We start from the raw sequence: 22,707 nt of genomic DNA, 5'->3' as shown, positions 1-22,707 counted from the left end.
GTTAAAATTCATACGGGTTGATTTCATTTGTGTGAAACTAAAGCCACTAAATTTTTTATTGTATGTTTGTAACTGCAAAGAACAAAGTCTTAAAAGATCTACCCTTCTTGAGGAAATAAATAGGATTACATGAAAATGAAGAGAGTTGTTCTTTGTTTTTTGTTTGAGACAAAGTCTAGTTCTATCACCAAGACTGGAGTGCAGTGGCGCAATCTCGGCTCACTGCAACCTCTGTCTCCCGGGTTCAAGCGATTCTCCTGTCTCAACCTCCCAAGTAGCTGGTAGCTGGGACTACAGGCACGCACCACCACTCTCAGCTAATTTTGTATCTTTATTAGAGACAGGTTTTCACCACATTGGCCAGGCTGATCTCAAACTCCTGACCTCAAGTGATCTGCCTGCCTTAGCCTCCCAAAGTGTTAGAATTACAGGTGTGAGCCATGGCACCCGGCAAAGATTTTGACTTAATTTTTAAGAGAGAGGGTTTTGCTCTGTTGCCCAGGCTGGTATGCAGTGGTATAATCACGCCTCCCTGTAACCTCAAAATGCTGGGTTCAAATGATCCTCCTCCCTCAGCCTCCCAAGAACATGGGACAACAGGTGTGCACCACCACAGTTGGCTATTTTATTTATATGAGACGGAGTCTCCCTCTGTTGCCCAGGCTGGAGTGCAGTGGCACAATCTTGGCTCAACGCAACCTCCGCCTCCCAGGTTCAAGCGATTCTCGTGCCTCAGCCTCCTGAGTAGCTAGGGCTACTGGCACGTGCCACCATGCCCGGCTAATTTTTTGTGTTTTTAGTAGAAACGGGGTTTCACCATGTTGGCCAGGCTGGCCTCTAACTCCTGACCTCAGGTGATTCACCTGCCTTGGCCTCCCAAAGTGCTGGGATTACAGGAGTGAGCTACCACACCCAGCCAATTTTATTTTTATAAAGACAGGGTCTCACTAAGTTGCTCAGGCTGGTCTCAAACTCCTGGGCTCAAGTGATACTCTTGCCTCAGTCTCCCAAGTAGCTGGAACTACAGGCGTGAGCCACCACGATCAGCCTCATCCACTGTGCTTTAATTCAATACTACTTTATTTATTTTGTTGCTCAAATTTTTCCAGTGTTGAAAACGGGGAACTCTTTCAGTAGACTCCTGTGTCCCTTTGACATACTATCTCTGTCATTGTGGGCTTTGGAGCATAACTCCTGAACAGTCTTTTTATAAATGATCTGTGCAATTAAAGGCAAATTTTTTTCCAGTGAAGAGCATAAATGAGAGATTTAATTGTGAATAATATGTATAATGGAAGTCTTATTTGCACATAACCTGTTTACTTTCTCCCTGCCTTTCCTCCTGCCTCAGCCTCCCAAGTAGCTAAGACTACAGGCATGCACCACCACATCCAGTTAATTTTTTATTTTTTTTTTCTTTGTAGAGATGCAGTCTCGCTGTGTTGCTGGTTTTAAACTCCTGGCTTCAAGTACTCTTCCCGCCTCTGCCTCCCAAAGAGCTAGAATTACAAGTGTGAGTCACCATGCCCAGCCTCCCTGGTATTTTCGACCTAAAATGTGCAAAAGGGAATTTCTGATTCATAAAATGTGACTTTCATATAAGATGCAGCAGAACACATTTCAACCAGCTTGGAAACCAGAAAATTATTCAAAAGCTATTTGCTTAGATACTAAAATAGTAGGTGAAAGTTGGATTAGGTACAGGATATATATATAGCCTCAAAGTATCTCCTCACAAATTACTTATTCATTACACAGAGAAAAATATAAATTTTACAGTAAAGAGGCTGGGCATGGTAGCTCATGCCTGTAATCCTAGCACTTTGGGAGGGTGGGGAAAGCAGATGGCTTGAGCCCAGGAGTTCAAGACAAGCCTGGGTAACATCACAAAACTCTGTCTCTGTAAAAAAAAAAAAAAATACAAAAATTAACCAGGTGGCCAGGGGTGGTGGCTCACGCCTGTAATCCCAGCACTTTGGGAGACCAAGGCAGGCAGATCACATGAGGTCAGGAGTTCAAGACCAGCCTGGCCAACACAGTGAAACCCCGTCTCTACTAAAAATACAAAAATTAGCCAGGTGTGGTGGCGTGCACCTGTAATCCCAGCTACTCGGGAGGCTGAGGCAGGAGAATTGCTTGAACCCAGGAGGCAGAGGTTGCAGTGAGCCGAGATCGTGCCACTGCCCTCCAGACTGGGAGACAAAGTGAGATTCTGTCTTTAAAAAAAAAAAATTAACCAGGCATGGTGGTGCATGCCTGCAGTCCCAGCTACTTGGGAGGCTGAGGCTGGAAGACTGCTTGAGCCTGGGAAGGTCGAGGCTGCAGTGAGCCATGATTGTGCCACTGCACTCCAGCTAGGGTGACAGAGTAAGACCCTGTCTCTAAATAAATAAATAAAATGTTTTTTTCTTTTTAATTACAAAAAAAATATAGTAAAGAAAACAGGTAGACACTAACAAGTGATGAAAGTTATTACCACCAATAATGTGATATAGTGACATCATGTGTTTCCTGATGTGGTGCACTTAGGACACACATCATATTTACATAGTACTACTGCCAAAAATGTGTAACTTGAATCTAATTATGAGAAAATGCCAGGCAAACCCAAATTAGGGGACTTCTAAAAAATAACTTGCCCATACTATTCAAAATATTAAGGTCATGAAAGACAAAGAAGAGCTGAGGAACTGTTCCAATTAAAGGAGACTGAAGAGACATGAAAACTAATGTGATTCCAGATTCAACTGCAGACAAGAAGAAAAAAATTAGAAAGGAATGTGTTAAATCTGTTGGGACAACTGATGACAATGAAATAAGGTTCGTGGATAGACAGGAGTATCTCATCAACATTTAACTTCTGATTTCTATCGTCATATTCTTGTAATGTGCAAATGCCTAGTTATTTGGGTAAACAGGTGTGAGTTCTGCAATATGTTCTTAAATAATCCAAGGGGAAGGAAGTATATGTAAATATAAAGAGAATGATAAAGCAAATGTGCAAAACAGTAACAATTAATAAACTCAAGTAAAGGGTACATGGTAGGTTCTTGGCTCTATTCTTGCAGTGTGAAGTTTAACAAGGTCATTTGCTTGCAGAATATTATTTAAAAGATGGGGTCTTTGGGGTCTTGCTATGTTACCCAGGCTGGACTCAAACTCCTAGGCTCAAGCGATCCTCCCTCCTACTAAGTAGCTCGGGTGGGGCTACAGGTACATACCACTATCCTGGCTTGTTTGCAGAATATTTTTAGCAATGAAGTGTTTTTTTTTGTTTTTTTTTTTTTTTTTTGAGATGGAGTCTCATTCTGTTGCCCAGGCTGGAGTGCAGTGGCACAATCTCAGATCACTGCAACCTCCACCTCCTGGGTTCAAGCAATTCTCATGTCGCAGCCTCCTTAGTAGCCGGGATTACAGGCGCACGCTATCACACCTGGCTAATTTTTGCATTTTTAGTAGAGACGGGGTTTTGCCACGTTGGCCAGGCTGGTCTCAAACTCCTGACCTCAGGGGATCCATCTGCCTCGGCCTCCTAAGTACTGAGATTACAGGCATGAGCCCCCGGGTCCTGGCCCCCTGCTTTTCTTTCAGGCCAGGGTACTATTATTATGAACTATACATTTTGGTACAACTTTTTTCTCCAAAAAGAACTATTAGTTATGAGATAAGAGTCTATTTTCAAATCAAAGTCAGAAAATAACTATTTTTGCAAAAATGTCACACTAATTTTTTATGCATAGATATAAACTTCCCTAAATATGATCATGAGACTACTAAGAGGGTTTACGATTAGACAAGTACACCTACCCTAAATAAATATCTACCATTTTGGAGACACAATTGCTTGTTAGTCTGCACATTAACCTAAACGTGAACAAACTGACAAAAAAACCCATTTCAATTCAGTGTAATAAGATTCTCTTGCCTCAGCCCCGAGTAGCTGGGATTACTGGTGCGCACCGCCATGTCTGGCTGATTTTTTGTATTTTTAGCAGAGACGAGATTTCACCATGTTGGTCAGGCTGGCCTTAAACTCCTGACTTCGTCATCTGCCTGCCTCAGTCTCTCAAAGTGCTGGGATTACAGTCATGAGCCACTGTGCCCAGCCAGAACAAGGGTTTAAAATGAGAAGATCCGGTAGCTCACGTCTGTAATCCCAGCACTTTGGGAGGCCTAGGAGGAAGGGCTGCTTGAGGCCAGGAGTTCAAGACCAACCTGGGCAATAGAGCAAGACCACATCTCTATTTTAAAAAGATTGTTTTAGTTGTTTAATGATCAAATGCAACCCTCTCATTTCTAATACTTAAGCTTCACCTGGGATGTGGGACTAAATGCAATAATATAGGATGTCAACTGTACAGTGCTAAATAGCTATTGTTATTCTCACTGTTATTAACCATATGTTGATCAACTATAAATTTGTTATCTATCAACCAACTATAGAATAACTGTAGGTTGATCAAGAAACTTTACCAGAATAAAATAAAATGAAAGCAAGAAGAGGTTAGAAAGGAAGAAGAGAAGCTGGATTCTACTATACATACATCATCTCACAATCTAAAAATATAAGCCCAGGGGAGAATAAAAAACAATGTAACAACACTAAAAACAATAAGGTTGTCAAGTAGAAAAAAGGCTTGCGTATTTCCCTGCCAGATAAGACATACTGGACCCTAATCATTGGAATGCTGCACATTACTGGACAAGTCCTAATTCAAAAGATGCTTATACTATGCTTTCTCACTGACTGACTTCCCCAGAGAACCCCCATTTCATGAAATGAAAACTTTCTCAGTGAAACACACACAGCATCCAAAATAGCATACATTTTTTTAGAAACTAATCACATCCTCTGAGACATAGATATTCAAATTTACTTTCTTTTGTTGATTCCCTTTCCCCAGATGTCAGATTCCCACAGCAGGCAAATCAGCTTGGCAGAGAAGTAGCAAGAACCTGAGAAGGCATGTGTGCTGTGAGTCAGCCTTGGGCAAAACAGCCAGGTCTCAATGCAAGGGAACCCTCTGGTGCTGCCAGACCCATGCCAACACTGCCCTCTACTGGTCAGCTAAGCTGGTTGCAATTTTCTGCAAAAGAAGGGACCAGTCTGTTAAGAAGAAATTCTGCAGTATCTATTAAGAGTCGTTACTTAGGCCCTTTTCCGTGGATTAGTGTTTCTCAATCATGCATATGCATCCGAGTCACCTATTAAGGCTTGTTAAAACAGACTGCTGGTGTGTGGCAGGGTGTGGTGTCTCCCACCTGTAATCCCAGCACTATGGGAAGTCAAGGCAGGAGGATCATTTGAGCCCAGCAGTTCAAAACCAGTCCAGTCCAGGCAACACAGTGAGACCTTGTCTTTACTAAAAATGCAAAAAACTTAGCCAGGCCACTGCCCTATGTTAATTTCTTATTCTGTGGGAATAAGCTTTTAGCTTCAAAGGCCTTAAGGAATGCTAAGGAGAAAGCATTTTCTCAACTTCAGAAGAACTATTTAATCACACAGAGAACAGAAAAATTAAGTGATTTGTTCCATAAATGTGCTGACTATTTGTGTCTGAGGGGCAATATTGTGCTACATGATCATCTGAAAGAACAAGAGTCACAGATGTGTTGCTTCGTCATTCACACCTAAGAGAAAGCTTCTATCTTGTGTCTCCCTCACCTAGAAAATAGGGCCATATAATGCTGATAATGAAGAATTAAGGAAAACACCATTTTTCAAGGAAAAAAGTCAGGTAGTACATAATTTTCTTTCTTTTTTTTCTTATTACAGCCATGGTACAAAACAAGTAGTACATATATCCTGAAAAAGTATTTGAGAATTGTTTCCCAAGGTGATGGGCATTTTAGAAGAGTTTGACACCAATTTTATTTCTAAGTATTGGTATTTAGATGGTTTACATAGACAATGCTAAGATAAAATACTTGTAGAAGCAAGAATAAGTTGAAGTGCAAAAGGAAACAAGTATAGTATATCCACAGAAAAGGAATAAAGGTTGGGGGGTTCTTGTGTTGCCAGGTATGAAGGCAGAAATCATACTTAGAGAAAAAAGCAATTTTTCTGCTTTGTGATAAATGCCATAAAAGCAGTCCTGCTTTCTTACCTCTTATTTTACAAGTTGAAGACAATTAGGGTGGACATGTAAGAATTAAGGGAAATAAAACACCATTGTTCAAAGAGTTCTATTATGTGTAACCTACTCAACCATCCCTTCTATATCTAGAGGCAAGAAAATGGTTGATAAACTTCCACTGGTTGGCCTAAGTAAGCCTGTTGTAAGAACATATCAAGAGCACTAGGCTGGGTGCAGTGGCTCACACCTGTAATCCCGGTGCTTTGGGAGACTAAGGCAGGAGGATCGCTTGAGGCCATGAGTTCCAGACCAGCCAGAGGAACATAGTCAGACTCTGTCACTACAAAAAATAAAAGGATAAGCAACGCACGCGCACCTGTAATCCAAGCTATTCAGGAGACTGAGGCAGGAGGAACCTTTGAGCCCAGGAGTTAGTTACATGTTGCAGTAAGCTATGATTGTGCCACTGCACTCCAGCCTAGGCGACATGGAAAGACCCTGTCTTTTTTTTTTTTTTTTTTTTTTAGATGGAGTTTCACTCTTGTTGCCCAGGCTGTAGTGCAACAGCGCGATCTCGGCTCACAGTAACCTCTGCCTCCCAGGTTCAAGTGATTACTCTCGTCTCAGCCTTCTGAGTAGCTGGGATTACAGGCACCCACCACCACACCCAGCTAATTTTTTTCTGTTTTTAGTAAAGACAGGGTTTCACCATGTTAGCCAGGCTGGTCTCGAACTCCTGACCTCAGGTGATCCACCCGCCTCAGTCTCCCAAAGTGCTGGGATTACAGGCATGAGCCACTGCATCCAGTAAGACCCTGTCTTTTAAAAAAAAAAAAAAGTGTCAGTGATCAGCAATAGTTTACTGAACCTCATCTAAGAACAAAATCAAACTTAAAGTTAGATGTGTAATAAAACGTTAATGAAGTCTAGGGGCCTTCCATCACTTCTAAAGACATATTCAGAAGAACAGCTTGTTTAGAATGTTCTCCAGGAAAAACCCAAATATGAAACCTGTCATTATGGCAAAAACCATCAGTCAGATAATGTATAAAAATCAGACCCACAGCAGAGAAATCTCCATTCATAAAGAACTCACTAATTGCACAAGATTTCTACAAGGATAAATAAGGCGGCTCCTTTCAATTTTCTTCTTTGATGTCTCCAAACAGCCATCACCCCTTCCTTTTATTCTTAGTTAAGACTTCTACAACTTTTAGGAAGCTGGTATGGAAAAAATGCAGTAATTTATAATCTATTGTAATTATAAACTTTATTATTATTGTTTTTAGAGACGGGGTCTCTCTCTGTCACCCAGGCTGCAGCACAGTGGTGCTATTATGGCTCACTGCAGCCTTGACCTCTGGGGCTCAAGTGATCGCCTCCTACCTCAGCTTCCTGAGTAGCTCAGACTACGGGCACACACTACCATGCCCAGCTGTAATCATCAAAACTTTAAACACGGTATCCTCAAAGAGTTCGTGGAAAATGCATTCTATGAAAAACCATTCATGGATTTCAAGGGAGTTTTTCTGCATCAAAATAACTCATACTCCATCTCTACTAAAAATACAAAAATTAGCTGTCATGGTGGCACATGCCTGTAAGCCCAGCTACTCAGGAGGCTGAGGCAGGAGAGTCGATTGAACCCAGGAGGTGGAGCTTGCAGTGAGCCAAGATTGTGCCACCACACTCCAGCCTCGGTGACAGAGAGAGACTCTGTCTTAAAAAAATAAAAATAGGCCGGGCGCGGTGGCTCAAGCCTGTAATCCCAGCACTTTGGGAGGCCGAGACGGGCGGATCACGAGGTCAGGAGATCGAGACCATCCTGGCGAACACGGTGAAACCCCGTCTCTACTAAAAAATACAAAAAACTAGCCGGGCGAGGTGGCGGGCGCCTGTAGTCCCAGCTACTCGGGAGGCTGAGGCAGGAGAATGGCGGGAACCCGGGAGGCGGAGCTTGCAGTGAGCTGAGATCCGGCCACAGCACTCCAGCCTGGGCGACAGAGCAAGACTCCGTCTCAAAAAAAAAATAAAATAAAATAAAATAAAATAAAATAAATAAAAATAAAAATAAAATTTAAAAAGCTCATACTAACTTGTTATAACATGTCTTAACAGGATCTAGTTTGAAGCACTCAAAAGGATAAAACATCAGTTTGAAAAGAGCCCCTAACAAAGCAACATGAATCCTGCTAAAATTGAAGCAAAAGCAAACGGCAAATTTATGGTGAAGCTTGGATGAAAGAATGGTGAAATCATTGATGCTTTGTGTAAAGTTTATCGGGACAATGCCCCAAAGAAATCAGTAGTTTACACATGAATAACTTGTTTTAAGATACCAGCCAGATGCAGAGGTCTGTGCCTATAGTCCCAGCTACTTGGAAGGCTGAGACAGGAGGATCACTTGAGCCCAGGAGTTCAAGGCTGTAGTGCTAGGGTTACACCTGTGAATAGTCACTGTACTCTAATTTGGGCAACGTAGTAAGACCCTGTCTCAAAAAAAGAAAAAAAATAAAGGAGGAGATGATGTTGAAGATGAAGCCCACCGTGGCAGATCACCAATATCAATTTGAGAGGAAAAAAGAACGATCTAATTGAAGAGGACTGACAATTAGCAGAACCAATAGTCAATACCACAGACATCTCAATTGGTTCAGTTTATACAATTTTGGCTGACAAATTAAAATTGAGCAAACTTTCCACTTAACTGATGCCAAAACGGTTGCATCCAGATCAGCTGCAAAGAGCAGAGCTTTCGATGTAAATTTTAAACAAGTGGGATCAAGACCCTAAAGCATTTCTTTGAAGAACTGTAACAGGAGAGGAAATATGGGTTTACCAGTATAATCCTAAAGACAAAGCACAATCAAAGCAATGGCTACCAAGAGGCGTAAATGCTCCAAAGCAAAAGTGGATCAGTCAAGAGCAACGACAAGAGTTTTTCAGGATGTTCAAAGCACTTTGCCTGTTGACTTTCTGGAGAGCCAAAGAATGATAACATCTTATTATGAGGGTGTTTTGAGAAATTCAGCCAATGCTTTAGCAGAAAAACACCCAGGAAAGCTTCACCAGAGAGTCCTTCTCCACCAGGACAATGCTCCTGTTCATTCCTTTCACAAAGATAATTTGTGACAGTTTTGATGAGAAATCATTAGGCATCTACCTCACAACAGTCCTGATTTGGTTCCTTCTGACTTTTTTGTTTTCTAATCTTTAAAAAAAATCTTTAGTAGCAATGAAAAATTAAAAACTTAAACAAACAAAAAAAACTTTAAAGGGCATCCATTTTTCTTCATTTCTTCATTTTTCTTCATTTAATAATGTAAAAAAGCCAGGCAGTGGCTCACACCTACAATCCCAGCACAAAAGAAGAACAAATAAATATTTACTCCAAAAAATTTGGATTCCTTAATGGAAAATGGGAAAGTCTATCTCTGTCTTAATCCATAATGGATGGTGGAGACATTTGTTCTCTGACTGACTAACATAAACAAAGAAAACTTAGTAAGAAGAAAGGAATGATAAGACGTACATACTGTAGCAACTAGTCATGGTTGAGATGCTCTTCCCATTCTAATATTAACTTACCCTCATCAGTCATAGGTGAAAGAAGCTAGCTGCTTTTCATTTTCTAATTTCCTTTAACTGTGCATTGTTTCCACCATCTGGGACTGAGACTAGGTGGATAAGGACAGTGAGGTGGTAGCAGTAGATTTTCTTGTGCTTCATCTTGAGTGACTTGATCCATGTAACATTAACTTGGCCCAAGAGGAGGAAAGTTTTTAAGACATTATTTTATTTATAAAAAATTAAATCCTCCCTGCTATTTTTGACATGTAAATAACTTAAAATTTCAGGCCAGGCATGGTGGCTCATGCCTGTAATCCCAGCACTTTGGGAGGCCAAGGTAAGTGGATCACCTGAGGTCAGGAGTTTGAGACCAGCTAGGCCAACATGGCAAAACCCCATCTCTACTAAAAATACAAAAATTAGCCAGGCATGGTGGTGCATGCCTGTAATCCCAGCTACCGGGGGGGCTGAGGCAGGAGGATCACTTGAACCTGTGAGGCGGAGGATGCAGTGAGCAGAGATCGTGCCACTGCACTCCAGCCTGGGCAACAGAGTGAGACTCCATCTCAAAAAAAAAAAAAAAAAAAAAACACAGTTCATTAACTCAGAAGACTACTCCAGAAACTGGCAAGTGGTTAGTCCAGGAAGGAGAACTGCCTAGCTAGGGTGTAGGGATTGGGATAATTTGTTTTACTGTATATCCCTTTGAACCAATTGGATTTTGTACATATGCATTTGTTAGCCTGTTCAAAAAAAATATGAGTTTCTGGAAAATTGAATTAAAGGATAAAAGCATGAACTTTATTTCTCAACATAAGCTTTTTCAACGTCAAGACACTTTTGCAAAAAATTATAGCAACTTTTTTTTTTGAGACAGAGTCTTGCTCTGTCACCCAGGCTGGAGTGCAGTGGCACGTTCTCCACTCACTGCCACCTCCACCTCCCAGGTTCAAGTGATTCTCGTACCTCAGCCTCCCAAGTACCTGGGATTACAGGTGTACACCATTACTCCTGGCTAATTTTTGTATTTTTAGTATAGGCCGAGTTTCCCCATTTTGGCCAGGCTGGTCTCAAACTCCTGACCTCAGGTGAGGCGCCTGCCTTGGTCTCCCAAAGTGCTGGGATTATAGGCGTGAGCCACTGCGCCTGGCCTGAAGTAAATACTTATATGGATATAATTAGATCTTAAACTCTCAGTACTTCTTTAAATGAGCTGTGGTCTGCCCCCTCCCCAAGACACAAATTAAACGTATATTAAGGAAGCAGGTTTTCTTCTTCCACTTATGCTGTAGAAAGCCAAAAGAGATGTCACTCCCACCCTAACAACCAGAAACAGCAAGATCAACTACAAAAAACTTGAATTCATTGGAAAGCTACCTAGTAGTATGAAATCCAAAGAAAGACAAGCCCCTCCAGGAAATATGGGAGGTGAACACCAGCTCTCCTGTGTCACCGCATGTGCAGAAGAGACACTGGGTACCCTACAAGCAGGTAAGAAAAATTCAAGTAAAAATTGCAGTGATTTGTTAAAGGTAAGTGAAGGCTAGCATGAGACTATGGGGTCCCTCAAATCCACAGACACAAAGGGAATTCACACTCATTTGCAAGATTGTCTTTGCAGATGTCTGCTGCATGCTCACAGGAAAGACTGGAAGCAGGGTGAGGGACCAGATAGTCTCCCTCCATGCTACAGACCTGGAGAAGGCCACCACCATTAAGGGAAAAGCATGAACTCCTCCTCCTGGGATCTTTCTCTCCTGGGGAAGGAGTACCAAACTCTGTCAGCCCCAGAACACACCGGCTGTAGCTAGGGAAAGAGTAATAGAAACATACTTTATAAACCTGAGAGAGGAGCAAGAAAAACTCCTCATCCAGGATCCTACACCAATACCATTAGAAGACTCTACTACTGTGAGAAGGATAATACAATTGAGAAAGACCCAACCCATGAGATATAAGCACATGATTAAGCACAAAATGGGACAATAAAAAAACAAACTCTGCCCACCACCTGGCTAGAACTCTTCTGATAAAAGAGGGAAAAGACAATGGACAAGGACCCCTCTGAGGCCTGGGTACACAGGGAAGGCTGAAAGAGTGGAGCAAGCACATTAAAGAAATACCTTCCGGCGCCTCAGTCCCCACTCTAAGCACAGAATTAAAGGGACTGAAGACAGTAACACTGAAGGCAATTATGGTAACAACAAAACCCAAAACTAGCTCAGCTCCTGTTTAAATTGACTAAACCCAAGAGACATGCCCATTTCCAAGCATAAATACCTTTTGGCCTGAGCCTACTATTTTACATGTGAGATCCAGCATTCAATCAAAAACTAAGATACACACACACACACACACACACACACACATACACTCACACACACACACACACGGCAATCAGACTGAGAGATGACCCAGATTTTCAAATTATCACACAGAGATTTAAAACAACTATGATTGGCCGGGCGCGGTGGCTCAAACCTGAAATCCCAGCACTTTGGGAGGCCGAGACGGGCGGATCACGAGGTCAGGAGATCGAGACCATCCTGGCTAACCCGGTGAAACCCCGTCTCTACTAAAAAATACAAAAAACTAGCCGGGCGAGGTGGCGGGCGCCTGTAGTCCCAGCTACTCAGGAGGCTGAGGCAGGAGAATGACGTAAACCCGGGAGGCGGAGCTTGTAGTGAGCTGAGATCTGGCCACTGCACTCCAGCCTGGGCGACAGAGCGAGACTCCGTCTCAAAAAATAACAACAACAACAACAAAAAAAAAACCCACTATGATTAATATGTTAAAGTCTATAGTAAAAAAGGTGGAAAACATACATGAACAGATGGGAAATTTTAGCAGAAATAAGCTCATAAGAAAGAGGCAAACAAATGCTAGAAATTAAAAACATAAAAGATGCTAAAGTAGATAATGCCACTGAAAGCTCATTATTAGATTCAACACAACTAGGAAAAGAATTGGGGAACTGGACGACAGGTCAAAAGCATGTACCCAAAGTAAAACACAAACAGAAATAAAGAGAGAAAAAAACTAACAATGCATCCAAGAGATACAGGACACTATCCAACAATTTAACAAAAATATAATTGGAATCCCAGAAGGAGAAGAGAAAAAGAATGGGGCAGAAGAAATATTTTAAAAGATAATGGCCAAAAATTTCCCAGACTTAACCACTTCAGAAGCACAGATTAAGAAGCTCAGAGAAGCCCAAGCAGAAAAATTCCAAAATATCATCTAAACACAACATAAACTGCTAAAAAACAAACATAAAGATAAAATCTTAAAGGCAGACACAAAGAGGAATTCACAAAGAAAATATTTTAAAATGTTTTTAAATAAATGAAAACAAAATACAACATATCAAAATCCATGGGACACAGCTAAAATGGTGATTAGAGGGTAATTTATAACATTAAGTAACTACATTAGAAAAGAAATGTCTCAGATCAAAACCTGATTTAAGCTGTCACCTTAAGAAACCAGAAAAAGAATAAATCAACTTAAGTAAACAGAAGAAAAGAAATAAAGATATGACAAGAAATGAAAAACAGAAAGACAATAGAAAAAAAAATTAATGAAACCAAAAGCTGGATCTTTCAATACAATTGATAAACCTCTATCTAGACTTATCAAAAAATAAAAATAAAAAAAGAAACATCACAAATGACTAATATAAGAACTGAAAGAGGGGATATAACAGATTCTTAAAAGCGTATCTCCATTAGTTTGTAACATTTATGCCAGGAAACTGACCAAGGAATTCCTTCAAAGATACAAACTACCAAAGCTAACTTAAGAAATAGATAACCAGAATAGTTCTATGATCTCTGAAAGAAACTAAATTCCTAGTTTAAAAATCTGAGGCCGGGCGCAGTGGCTCAAGCCTGTAATCCCAGCACTTTGGGAGGCCGAGGCGGGTGGATCACGAGGTCAGGAGATCGAGACCATCCTGGCTAACATGGTGAAACCCCATCTCTACTAAAAATACAAAAAAAAACTAGCCGGGCGTGGTGGCGGGCGCCTGTAGTCCCAGCTACTCGGAGGCTGAGGCAGGAGAATGGCGTGAACCTGGGAGGCGGAGCTTGCAGTGAGCCGAGATCGCGCCACTGCACTCCAGCCTGGGTGACACAGCGCGAGACTCCGTCTCAAAATAAATAAATAAATAAATAAAAATAAAAATAAAAAATAAAAATCTGACAGAACATTCCAGGCCCAGAGAGCTTTATTGATGAATTCTATCAAACACTGAAAAGAAGAAAAAAATATCAATTCTATGCAAACTATTCCAGAAAAGAAAAAGAAGGGAACACTTCCCAGTTCATTTTATGAAGTCGGCGTGACCTCAATTCTAAAACTGGACAGAAGACATTATGAGAAAAATACAGACCAATTCCCTCATGAACACAGATACAAAAATACTCAACCAATTATTAGCACATCTGATCCAGGAAAAAGGGAAATTTCTCTTAAAGGCTTTAATTATGCTTTAATCCTGACCTGGGATGACCCCAAAGACAACAAATGGCATCTGATTCCAGTCTAAATGAAGAAATATTAGGGTTAAAAGTTATCTACAGACTCATGAACACTCACTCAAAGGGTGGTAAGTCTACCTTCTCGGTTTCTAATAAAGAAATACAAAGTTACTAGCCTATACTAAAAAAACTCAGCTCAATTCTTAGTTTCCAAGATTACGACCAAAGGCATAATCCCTAACCTGCTTTCTGAACATATGTAAGCAGTCTGGTTTAAATACTTACCTTCAACCTGGCTAGTTTCTGAGCACGGTTTCTTCTTTGACTCTGAGTTTCCGGTTTTCTCATCAACATCCAGGAGAGGAATATAGTCTGTTTTTCCAACAGTTTCTCCCACAACATCATCAAAGGCCTCTGCCTCTAGTGTGGCAATGAAGTCTCGCTTTATCTCTCCCTCAATGTCTGGAGATGGCTCTGTTAATGCATCTGCAAGACTGAGGTCGGCCATTCTGCACTGCTGCAACTGCCTGGTGAAGAAGAAAAAGATGTTTCATGTAATGAGCACTGCAAAAGGAAAAACATTTCTAGAAACTCTTGTCAATTGTTTGAAACAAACAAAAGAATCAAAATCTAAGATTTTACAGCCAGAAGAGGCTCCCTTATTTGAAAGATGAGAAAATTAAAGCTAAGAAATGGACAGTCTTACCCAAGGTAACTCACATTTCTGGGGGTGGGGGGAGGTGGTGGTGGCAGGACAAAGCAATTGCAATTGTGTCCTTTCTATTTGTAAGAAAAGTGAGGTGCAAAAAAACCCACAATCAACATATCCAAAGCTATAGCCAGTAAGATTCAAATCAGGTCTTTACATAGTTACATTACTATCGGACAAATGAAATCAACTTTCTTGACCAAAGACTGTGAGTATGGGCCTTATCTTGGAGTAAGCACCTGCTTCTTCATGAATCACTTGTGGATAGCCCTGTCAACCAAACTACTTAGCTCTGCCAGCATAAAAAAAAAACACACACATTTCCCTCAATTAGCTAAGGGAAATGGTCCCTCTCTGCAGTCATGTATATTACCATTTTTACAGACTACCAGCTTCTTAATTACATAATCTGCAGTTAAAAAGTAATTCTACTGGCAGCCATAAAAAAGTCATGTCCTTTGTGGGAACATGGATGGCAAGCTGGAGGATATTATCTGCAGCAAACTAACGCAGGAACAGAAAACCAAATACCACATGTCCTTATTTATAAGTGGGAACTAAACGATGAGAACTTATGAATACAAAGGAGGAAACTGCAGACAGTGGGGTCTACTGGAGGGTGGAGGGTGGGAGGAGAGAAAGGAGCAGAAAAGATAACTACTGGGTACTGGACTTAATTGAAATAATCTGTACAACAAACCCTTGTGACATGTGTTTACCTACGCAACAAACCTTTACATGTACCCTTGAACCTAAAATAAAAGTTAAAAAAAAAAAAAGTAAATCTACTGTAAGTAAACCATAGATGAATAGCCTAGAAAATACAGAAATAATGTAGTAAAAAGAGCCAAAGGGGCCAGGTGCAGTGGCTCACACCTGTAATCCCAGCACTTTGGGAGGCCAAGGCGGGCGGATCACTTGAGACCAGGAATTCAGTATCAGGCTGGCCAACATGGTGAAACCCCATCTCTACTAAAAATACAAAAATTAGCAAGGCATGGTGGTGGACGCCTGTAATCCCAGCTATTTGTGAGGCTGAGGTAGGAGAATCGCTTGAACCCGGGAGGCGGAGGTTGCAGTGAGCCGAGGTTGCGCCACTGAACTCCAGCATGGGCGATAGAGTGAGACTCTGACAACCCCACCAAAAAAATATTAAAAAAAAAAAAGAAGAAGAGCCAAAGACCTGCAATAAATTAGCACCATTCAAATGCAGGGCATAATAGGAAATAAAGTGTGCAAGGTACTACAACTGCTTTCAAAGAGTCTAACAGAAACTCCAAGAGACTCCATAGGATAAGTTGACATACAAGCTATGGTGTTGACAAGGTAAATACAAGTCAAACAGATCCTTAGTTGCATAGTGTAATGGCTACTACTTGTGTTTGTCCAGAAATCTATTCTTCTATCTCCCCTAATACAAACCAATCCCTACCCCTATAGCGTTTGGGACATGACTAGAGTTGGGTCAATCAGAAGTCAAGAAGAAGACAGTTGGAAAGGACCACTTATTGACTACACACTGGAAGAAACGTCCATGACAGCTATTTGGTTGCCCTCGTTGACTACTTCAAGTCTAAGTGAGCAGCTTTCATCTTTCTTTTGCCTAATTTAGTCAATCTATTTCTGTTGTTTACAATGGAAGAATCTCAACTAATACACAGTCTTTCTCCAACCCAAACTTGAAAAAGTCAAAATAGGCCAGGCGTGGTGGCTCAAACCTGTAATCCCAGCACTTTGGGAGGCCGAGACGGGCGGATCATGAGATCAGGAGATCAAGACCATCCTGGCTAACACGGTGAAACCCCGTCTCTACTAAAAAATACAAAAAACTAGCCGGGCGAGGTGGCGGGCACCTGTAGTCCCAGCTACTTGGGAGGCTGAGGCAGGAGAATGGCGTAAACCCAGGAGGCGGAGCTTGCAGTGAGCTGAGATCTGGCCACTGCACTCCAGCCTGGACAGCAGAGCGAGACTCCATCTCAAAAAAAAAAAAAAAAAAAAAAGAAAAGGAAAAAAAAGAAAAAGAAAAAGTCAAAATATACTATGATTCAAGTCACTTAATTGTCAGGCTTTCTTTTTAAGCTCTTCTCCACTATCTACCTCTCTCCAACAAATGTACTTAGAAAAAAGAAACAGAATTAAAGCAAGGAATATGGTCCTATCTTCCTTCCTTCCTATTCTATCTTCATCTTTGTTCCCACACACTCCCCTCCTCCCACTTACATGGTGTGAGGCTACCATGATTACAAAACATGTATAAAGCAAATACTTCCAGACCCTGAAAAATCAGAATTCATCTTACCCTCAATTCCCAAATCCAACAAGCAAAGGGTGTTGCTATATATTAGAGTGGTGGCACAGAGGCTTAAGAATCAAGATCTGACACCCAATTAGTAAGTACAGACAGGATAATTAAGGCCAGGGGCAAGATCTACATCTTCTAGGCAAGTGCTTAGAAAAAAAAGATAATATGTGTTCAGTACTCAGAATGCTGGAGATAGTTTGTCTCTACCTATATGGGGCTTAGTGAAAACATTCATTACATATTCTTTATATTATCTAAGAAAAAAATACAATACCAAGATTTGGAAAGACACTAAATAATCAATTATATTTACATAGACTTCCAAATAAAATCTTTAAAAATTTCAAATAAATTTAAGCCTTCTTCCATGTGCCTAACTTTATGAGTTTTCCTATTTGAGATAGCAACCTTAATTCCTCATCAATAATTTTAAATGATTATCTTTTCAAATTCTAGATAGTACCATCATACAAAAACGTAGTAGAAAGAGCTGTTTCTCTGATTTCTTTTCTTTTTGACATGGAGTCTCGCCTCACTGCAACCTCCACCTCCCAGGTTCAAGTGATCCTCCTGCCTCAGTCTCTCGAGTAGCTGGGATTACAAGTACGCACCACCACACCCAGCTAATTTTTGCATTTTTAGTAGAGACAGGGTGCCACCATATTGGTTAGGCTGGTCTCGAACTCCTAACCTCAAAGTGATCCACCCACCTTGGCCTCCCAAAGTGCCAAGATTATAGGTGTAAGCCACTGCACCCGGCCTGATTACTTTTCTAAAAGCAAATGTGGTATTTAAATTTCCTGTGACTATACTAATGAGTTCCTAAATCATATCTTTTTATTTTTTATTTTTTTGAGACGGAGTTTCACTCTTGTTGCCCAGGCTGGAGTACAATGGCACCATCTCGGCTCACCACAACCTCCACCTCCCAGGTTCATGCGACTCTGTCATCGTAATACTTGGAATTTGATTAAGTTCATTTAGGTCTCAAAAAATGTCAAAAGATACTTGTGACCCAGGTGTGGTGGTATGCACCTGTAGTTCTAGCCTTTCAGGAGGCTGGGGCAGGAAGATTGAGACTAGGAGTTCCAAGCTACACTGTGCAATGATCACGTCTGTGAATAGTCACCACACTCCAGCGGGTGTGCAGCCACGATTGCCTCACTGCACTCTAGCCTGGGCGACAGAACTAGACTCCATCTCAAAAAAAAAAAAAAGCCGGGCACGGTGGCTCAAGCCTGTAATCCCAGCACTTTGGGAGGCGGAGACGGGCGGATCACGAGGTCAGGAGTTCGAGACCATCCTGGCTAACATGGTGGAAACCCCCGGCTCTACTAAAAATACAAAAAGCTAGGCTGGCGAGGTGGCTGGAGCGCCTGCAGTCCCAGCTACCGAGGCTGAGACAGAAGAATGGCGTGAACCCGGGAGGCGAGCTTGCAGTGAGCTTCGAGATCCGCCACCGTGACTCCAGCCCGGCTTTGTGACCGGCCTAAAAAAAAAAAAAAAAAAAAAAAATCACACTCTGAGCCAGGTGTGATGGTTTACACCTGTAATCCCAGCACTTTCAGAGGCTGAGGTGGGAGGATCGCTTGAGACTAGGAATTCAAAACCAGCTAGGCAACATACTGAGACCCTGCCTCTACAAAAACTGAAACAAATAAGCTGGGCACGGGGGCAGATGCCTATAGTCCTAGCTACTCAGGAAGCTGAGGTGTCACAACTGCTTGAACCTGGGAGGCTGAGACTGCAGTGAGCCATGACTGTGATGGTACCACTGTACTCCAGCCTGGATGACAGACTGAGACCCTGTCTCAAAAAAATTTTAAAAATAAAAATAAAAAATAAATAGGGTGCAGAGGCTCAGGCCTGTAACCCCAACAATTTGAGAGCCTGAGGCAGCTGGATCACTTGAGGCCAGGAGTTCAAGACCAGCCTCGCCAACACGGTGAAACCCCATCTCTACTAAAAATACAAAAATTAGCCAGGTGTGGTGGCGTGCACCTGTAATCCCAGCTACTTGGGAGGCTGAGGCATGAGAATCACTGGAACCTGGGAGGTAGAGGTTGCAGTGAGCTGAGATCGCACCACTGCACTCCAGCCTGGGTGACAGAAAATTTGTCTCAAAAAATAAAAATTAAATTTAAAAACTTTTAAATAAATAAGTAAAAAATAAATCACACTCTGGCTGTTAACATTAAGGCCAAAAATAAATATACAAATAAATAAAAAAATTAAATTTAATTCCATTTAGAAATATCTAATAACTATAATAAAGTTAAATCCAATTTAATCAGTCTGTTAGAAGAAAAATAGCAACAAGAGCAAATTATGTCAAAGAAAGACATGCACTGAGAGAGTTTAATAATAGATGTCATAAAGAAGTTGTTGAATCCTCTCCATAAAAAAGCAAGTATGGGCCAGGTGCGATGGCTCACACCTGTAATCCCAGCACTTTGGGAGGCCGAGGCGGACGGATCACAAAGTCAGGAGATCAAGACCATCCTGGCTAACATGGTGAAACCTCCTCTCTATTAAAAATACAAAAAATTAGCCAAGCGTGGTGGTGCATGCCTGTAATCCCAGCTCCTTGGGAGGCTGAGGCAGGAGAATCACTTGAACTCGGGAAGCAGAGGTTGCAGTGAGCCAAGATTGCGCCACTGTACTCCAGCCTGGGTGACAGAGTGAGACTCCGTCTCAAAAAAAAAAAAAAAAAAGGTATTAAATTGGACAAAACTGTTACGATCAGCCATTCCAAAGCACTGGACATTAATAAACTGTAGAACACAAGTTGAGAAGCTTTGCATTCTTGAAATCTGCTTGAACTTTGGTTAAAACCAGAAAGAGTCTATGGCCCTTTTGTCTAGAGCTGTTTCCACCCCAATCTTAGCCCACAGCCCAGTTTGGTCAGCAAGAATTACACTTTTATTAGTATGATGGTTAATAATGAGCGTCAACTTGATTGGATTAAAGGATGCAACACTGATCCTGCGTGTGTCTGTGAGGGTGTTGCCAAAGGAGATTAACATTTGAGTCAGTGGGCTGGGGAAGGCAGACCCACCCTTAACTGGGTGGGCACCATCTAATCAGCCACCAGCGACCATAAAGCAGGCAGAAAAATATGAAGAGGGAAGATGGGCCTAGCCTCCCAGCCTACATCTTTCTCTCGTGCTGGGTACTTCCTGCCCTCGAACATTGGACCCCACGTTCTTCAGTTTTGGGACTTGGACTGGCTCTCCTAGCTCCTTAGCTTGCAGACAGCCTTTTGTGGGACCCTGTGATCGTGTAAGTCAATACTTACTAAATTTCCCTTTTTATATACATACATATATATCCTATTAGTTCTGTTCCTCTAAGAAAACTCTGACCCCAGACTAATATAGATTCTGGTACCAGGAGTGGTTCCAGAGGAACAGAATATTAAGGATGGAGTTCCTTTGTTGGTTTAGGGGTTTCTGGAGTTGGCTGCTTAATATTATTAGATCCAAAAATGCTAAGGACTCCACTTCTAATAGCATGGAGAACACTGATAGTCCTTGGCGTGAACGGTTTAGAGAGTTATGCAAAATAAATGCATTTGACACTCCTGATTCACTGCTCATGAGAGGCAAGGACTTTAGTGACTCTATACATAATACCTTTGGCCAGATGTGGAAAACCCAGGAACATAATGAAGCTGGTTGGTTGCTACTAAGTTCAGTGGACAAAGTGATGAAAGAAAATGATGAACGCAGGGATTCTGTTTCCTGGCTTCAGAAGCAGATACTAAGTCTCAAATCTGCTAAGATTGCCCTGAGTGAGAGTCTTAGCTCCTGTTGAGAAACAGCTGAAATTGTGGAAAAACAGACACAAGTTCTTATCATGTGAGTGGCTGACCTGCAACCAAAGATGCACGCACAGCCACCTGAGGTGTCTACTGCTAAAGTGAGGGCATTGATTGGAAAAGAACGGGACTCTGCAACTTGGAATGGGGATGTGTGGGAGGACCCTGACGAAGCTGGGGACACTGAGTTTGTAAACTCTGGTGAACCTTTTTTGCCAGAAGGAACAGCTTCCCCATTCCCCGCAGTGGCAACATATCCCCTTACTCCCCGCCATCAGCCTTTCCATCTTTGTCTAAGGAGATAAACCCTGAGCTGCCTGAGGCAAGAGTCATGGCCTCCCCTCGGGCAGTTGCCAGGCAAGATAATGATGATTTTCCTCAGAAGGTACCTGCAACACCTATTTGCTTCTAGACCTATAACTCTAGTCCTGCAGGTCCCTAGAGGTGAGGTTGAGAGTGTGACCCAGGAGGAGGTACGCTACACTCAAAAAGAACTGTTCTCAGCCGGGCACAGTGGCTCACACCTGTAATCCCAGCACTTTGGGAGGCCGAGGTGGGTGGATCATGAGGTCAGGAGTTCGAGACCAGTCTGGCCAACATAGTGAAACCCCGTCTCTACTAAAAATACAAAAAATTAGCCGGGTGTGGTGGTGTGCACCTGTAATCCCAGCTACTTGGGAGGCTGAGGCAGGAGAATCACATGAACCCGGGAGGTGGAGGTTGCAGTGAGGCGAGATTGTGCCACTGCACTCCAGCCTGGGGGACAGAACGAGACTCTCTCTAAAACAAAACAAAACAAAAACAAAAACAAAAAAGAACTGTTCTCTAATTTATATTAACAGCAATCTGGAGAACAGGCATGGGAATGGATATTAAGGGTATGGGATAATGGTGGAAGGCACACAGAGTTGGATCAGGATGAGTTTATTGATTTGGGCACACTAAGTAGGGACTCTGCATTTAATGTTGCAGCTCGGGGAGTTAAAATAAGGTTCTAATAGTTTATTTGCTTGGTTAGCTGAAATATGCATTAAAAGATGGCCCACTGTGAGGGAGCTGGAAATGCCTGATATCTCTTGGTTTAATGTAGAGGAAGGGATCCAAAGGCTTAGGGAGATTGAGATGGTGGAGTATCCAATACTCACTTTAGACCTACACATCGCAGCCGGGAGGGTCCAGAAGATATACCCTTGACCAATGCCTTGTGAAACAGATTTGTGAGGGTAGCACCTGAATCTTTGAAGAGCCCTGTAATTGCTCTTCTCTGTATGTCAGACCTAATGGTGAGAACCACAGTCACTTAACTACAAAATTGAAATACGACGGGAATAACTGGATCCCAAAGTGGCAGGGGCCAAGTGACAGCACTCAACCATCAAAAGCAAGGTAAGCGTAGCTACTGTAATGGACAACAGAGGCAAAGTGACAATCAGAATAGTCTGACTCATGTAGAGCTCTGGCATTGGCTAATTAATCACGGCGTTCCTAGAAGTGAAACAGACAGGAAGCCTACTGCATTCCTACTTAATTTATACAAACAGAAAACCTCTAGGTCGAATGGACGAAAAACTAATTTGAATTATAAAAAGTGAATCATGGTTCCTCAATCAATTGGAAATCAATCAATTTCCAGACTTTAGCCAGTTTATAGACCCAGAACCTCTTGAATGAAGGCAAGGCCAGGTTCCCTTGAGGAAGGACCCCACTACATTACTGACAATTTATGCAGTGAATCTTTCTCCCAT

General features: G+C 41.9%; 1 protein-coding gene across 28 annotated transcripts in view; it reads right to left on the bottom strand.

The window, feature by feature from the left end:
• MAP4 (microtubule associated protein 4) overlaps positions 1-22,707 on the bottom strand; it is a 231,005-nt gene that overhangs the window by 126,148 nt on the left and 82,150 nt on the right. For 26 of the 28 annotated variants that reach the window (XM_009200880.4, XM_003894494.5, XM_017955469.3 and 23 more), the window contains one exon: positions 14,417-14,658. In XM_009200880.4, the coding sequence (XP_009199144.4) occupies positions 14,417-14,639 (223 nt within the window). In that variant the 5' untranslated portion in view covers positions 14,640-14,658. Of the gene's footprint in view, positions 1-14,416; positions 14,661-21,620; positions 21,653-22,707 lie in introns of those variants that run through there. The other 2 variants (XM_017955471.3, XM_017955470.3) reach the window with 2 other exon arrangements.

Source organism: Papio anubis, chromosome 2 (genome assembly GCF_008728515.1).
Source record: "Papio anubis isolate 15944 chromosome 2, Panubis1.0, whole genome shotgun sequence".
Lineage (NCBI taxonomy): Eukaryota > Metazoa > Chordata > Mammalia > Primates > Cercopithecidae > Papio > Papio anubis.
This window is presented reverse-complemented; position numbering and strand designations above follow the sequence as displayed.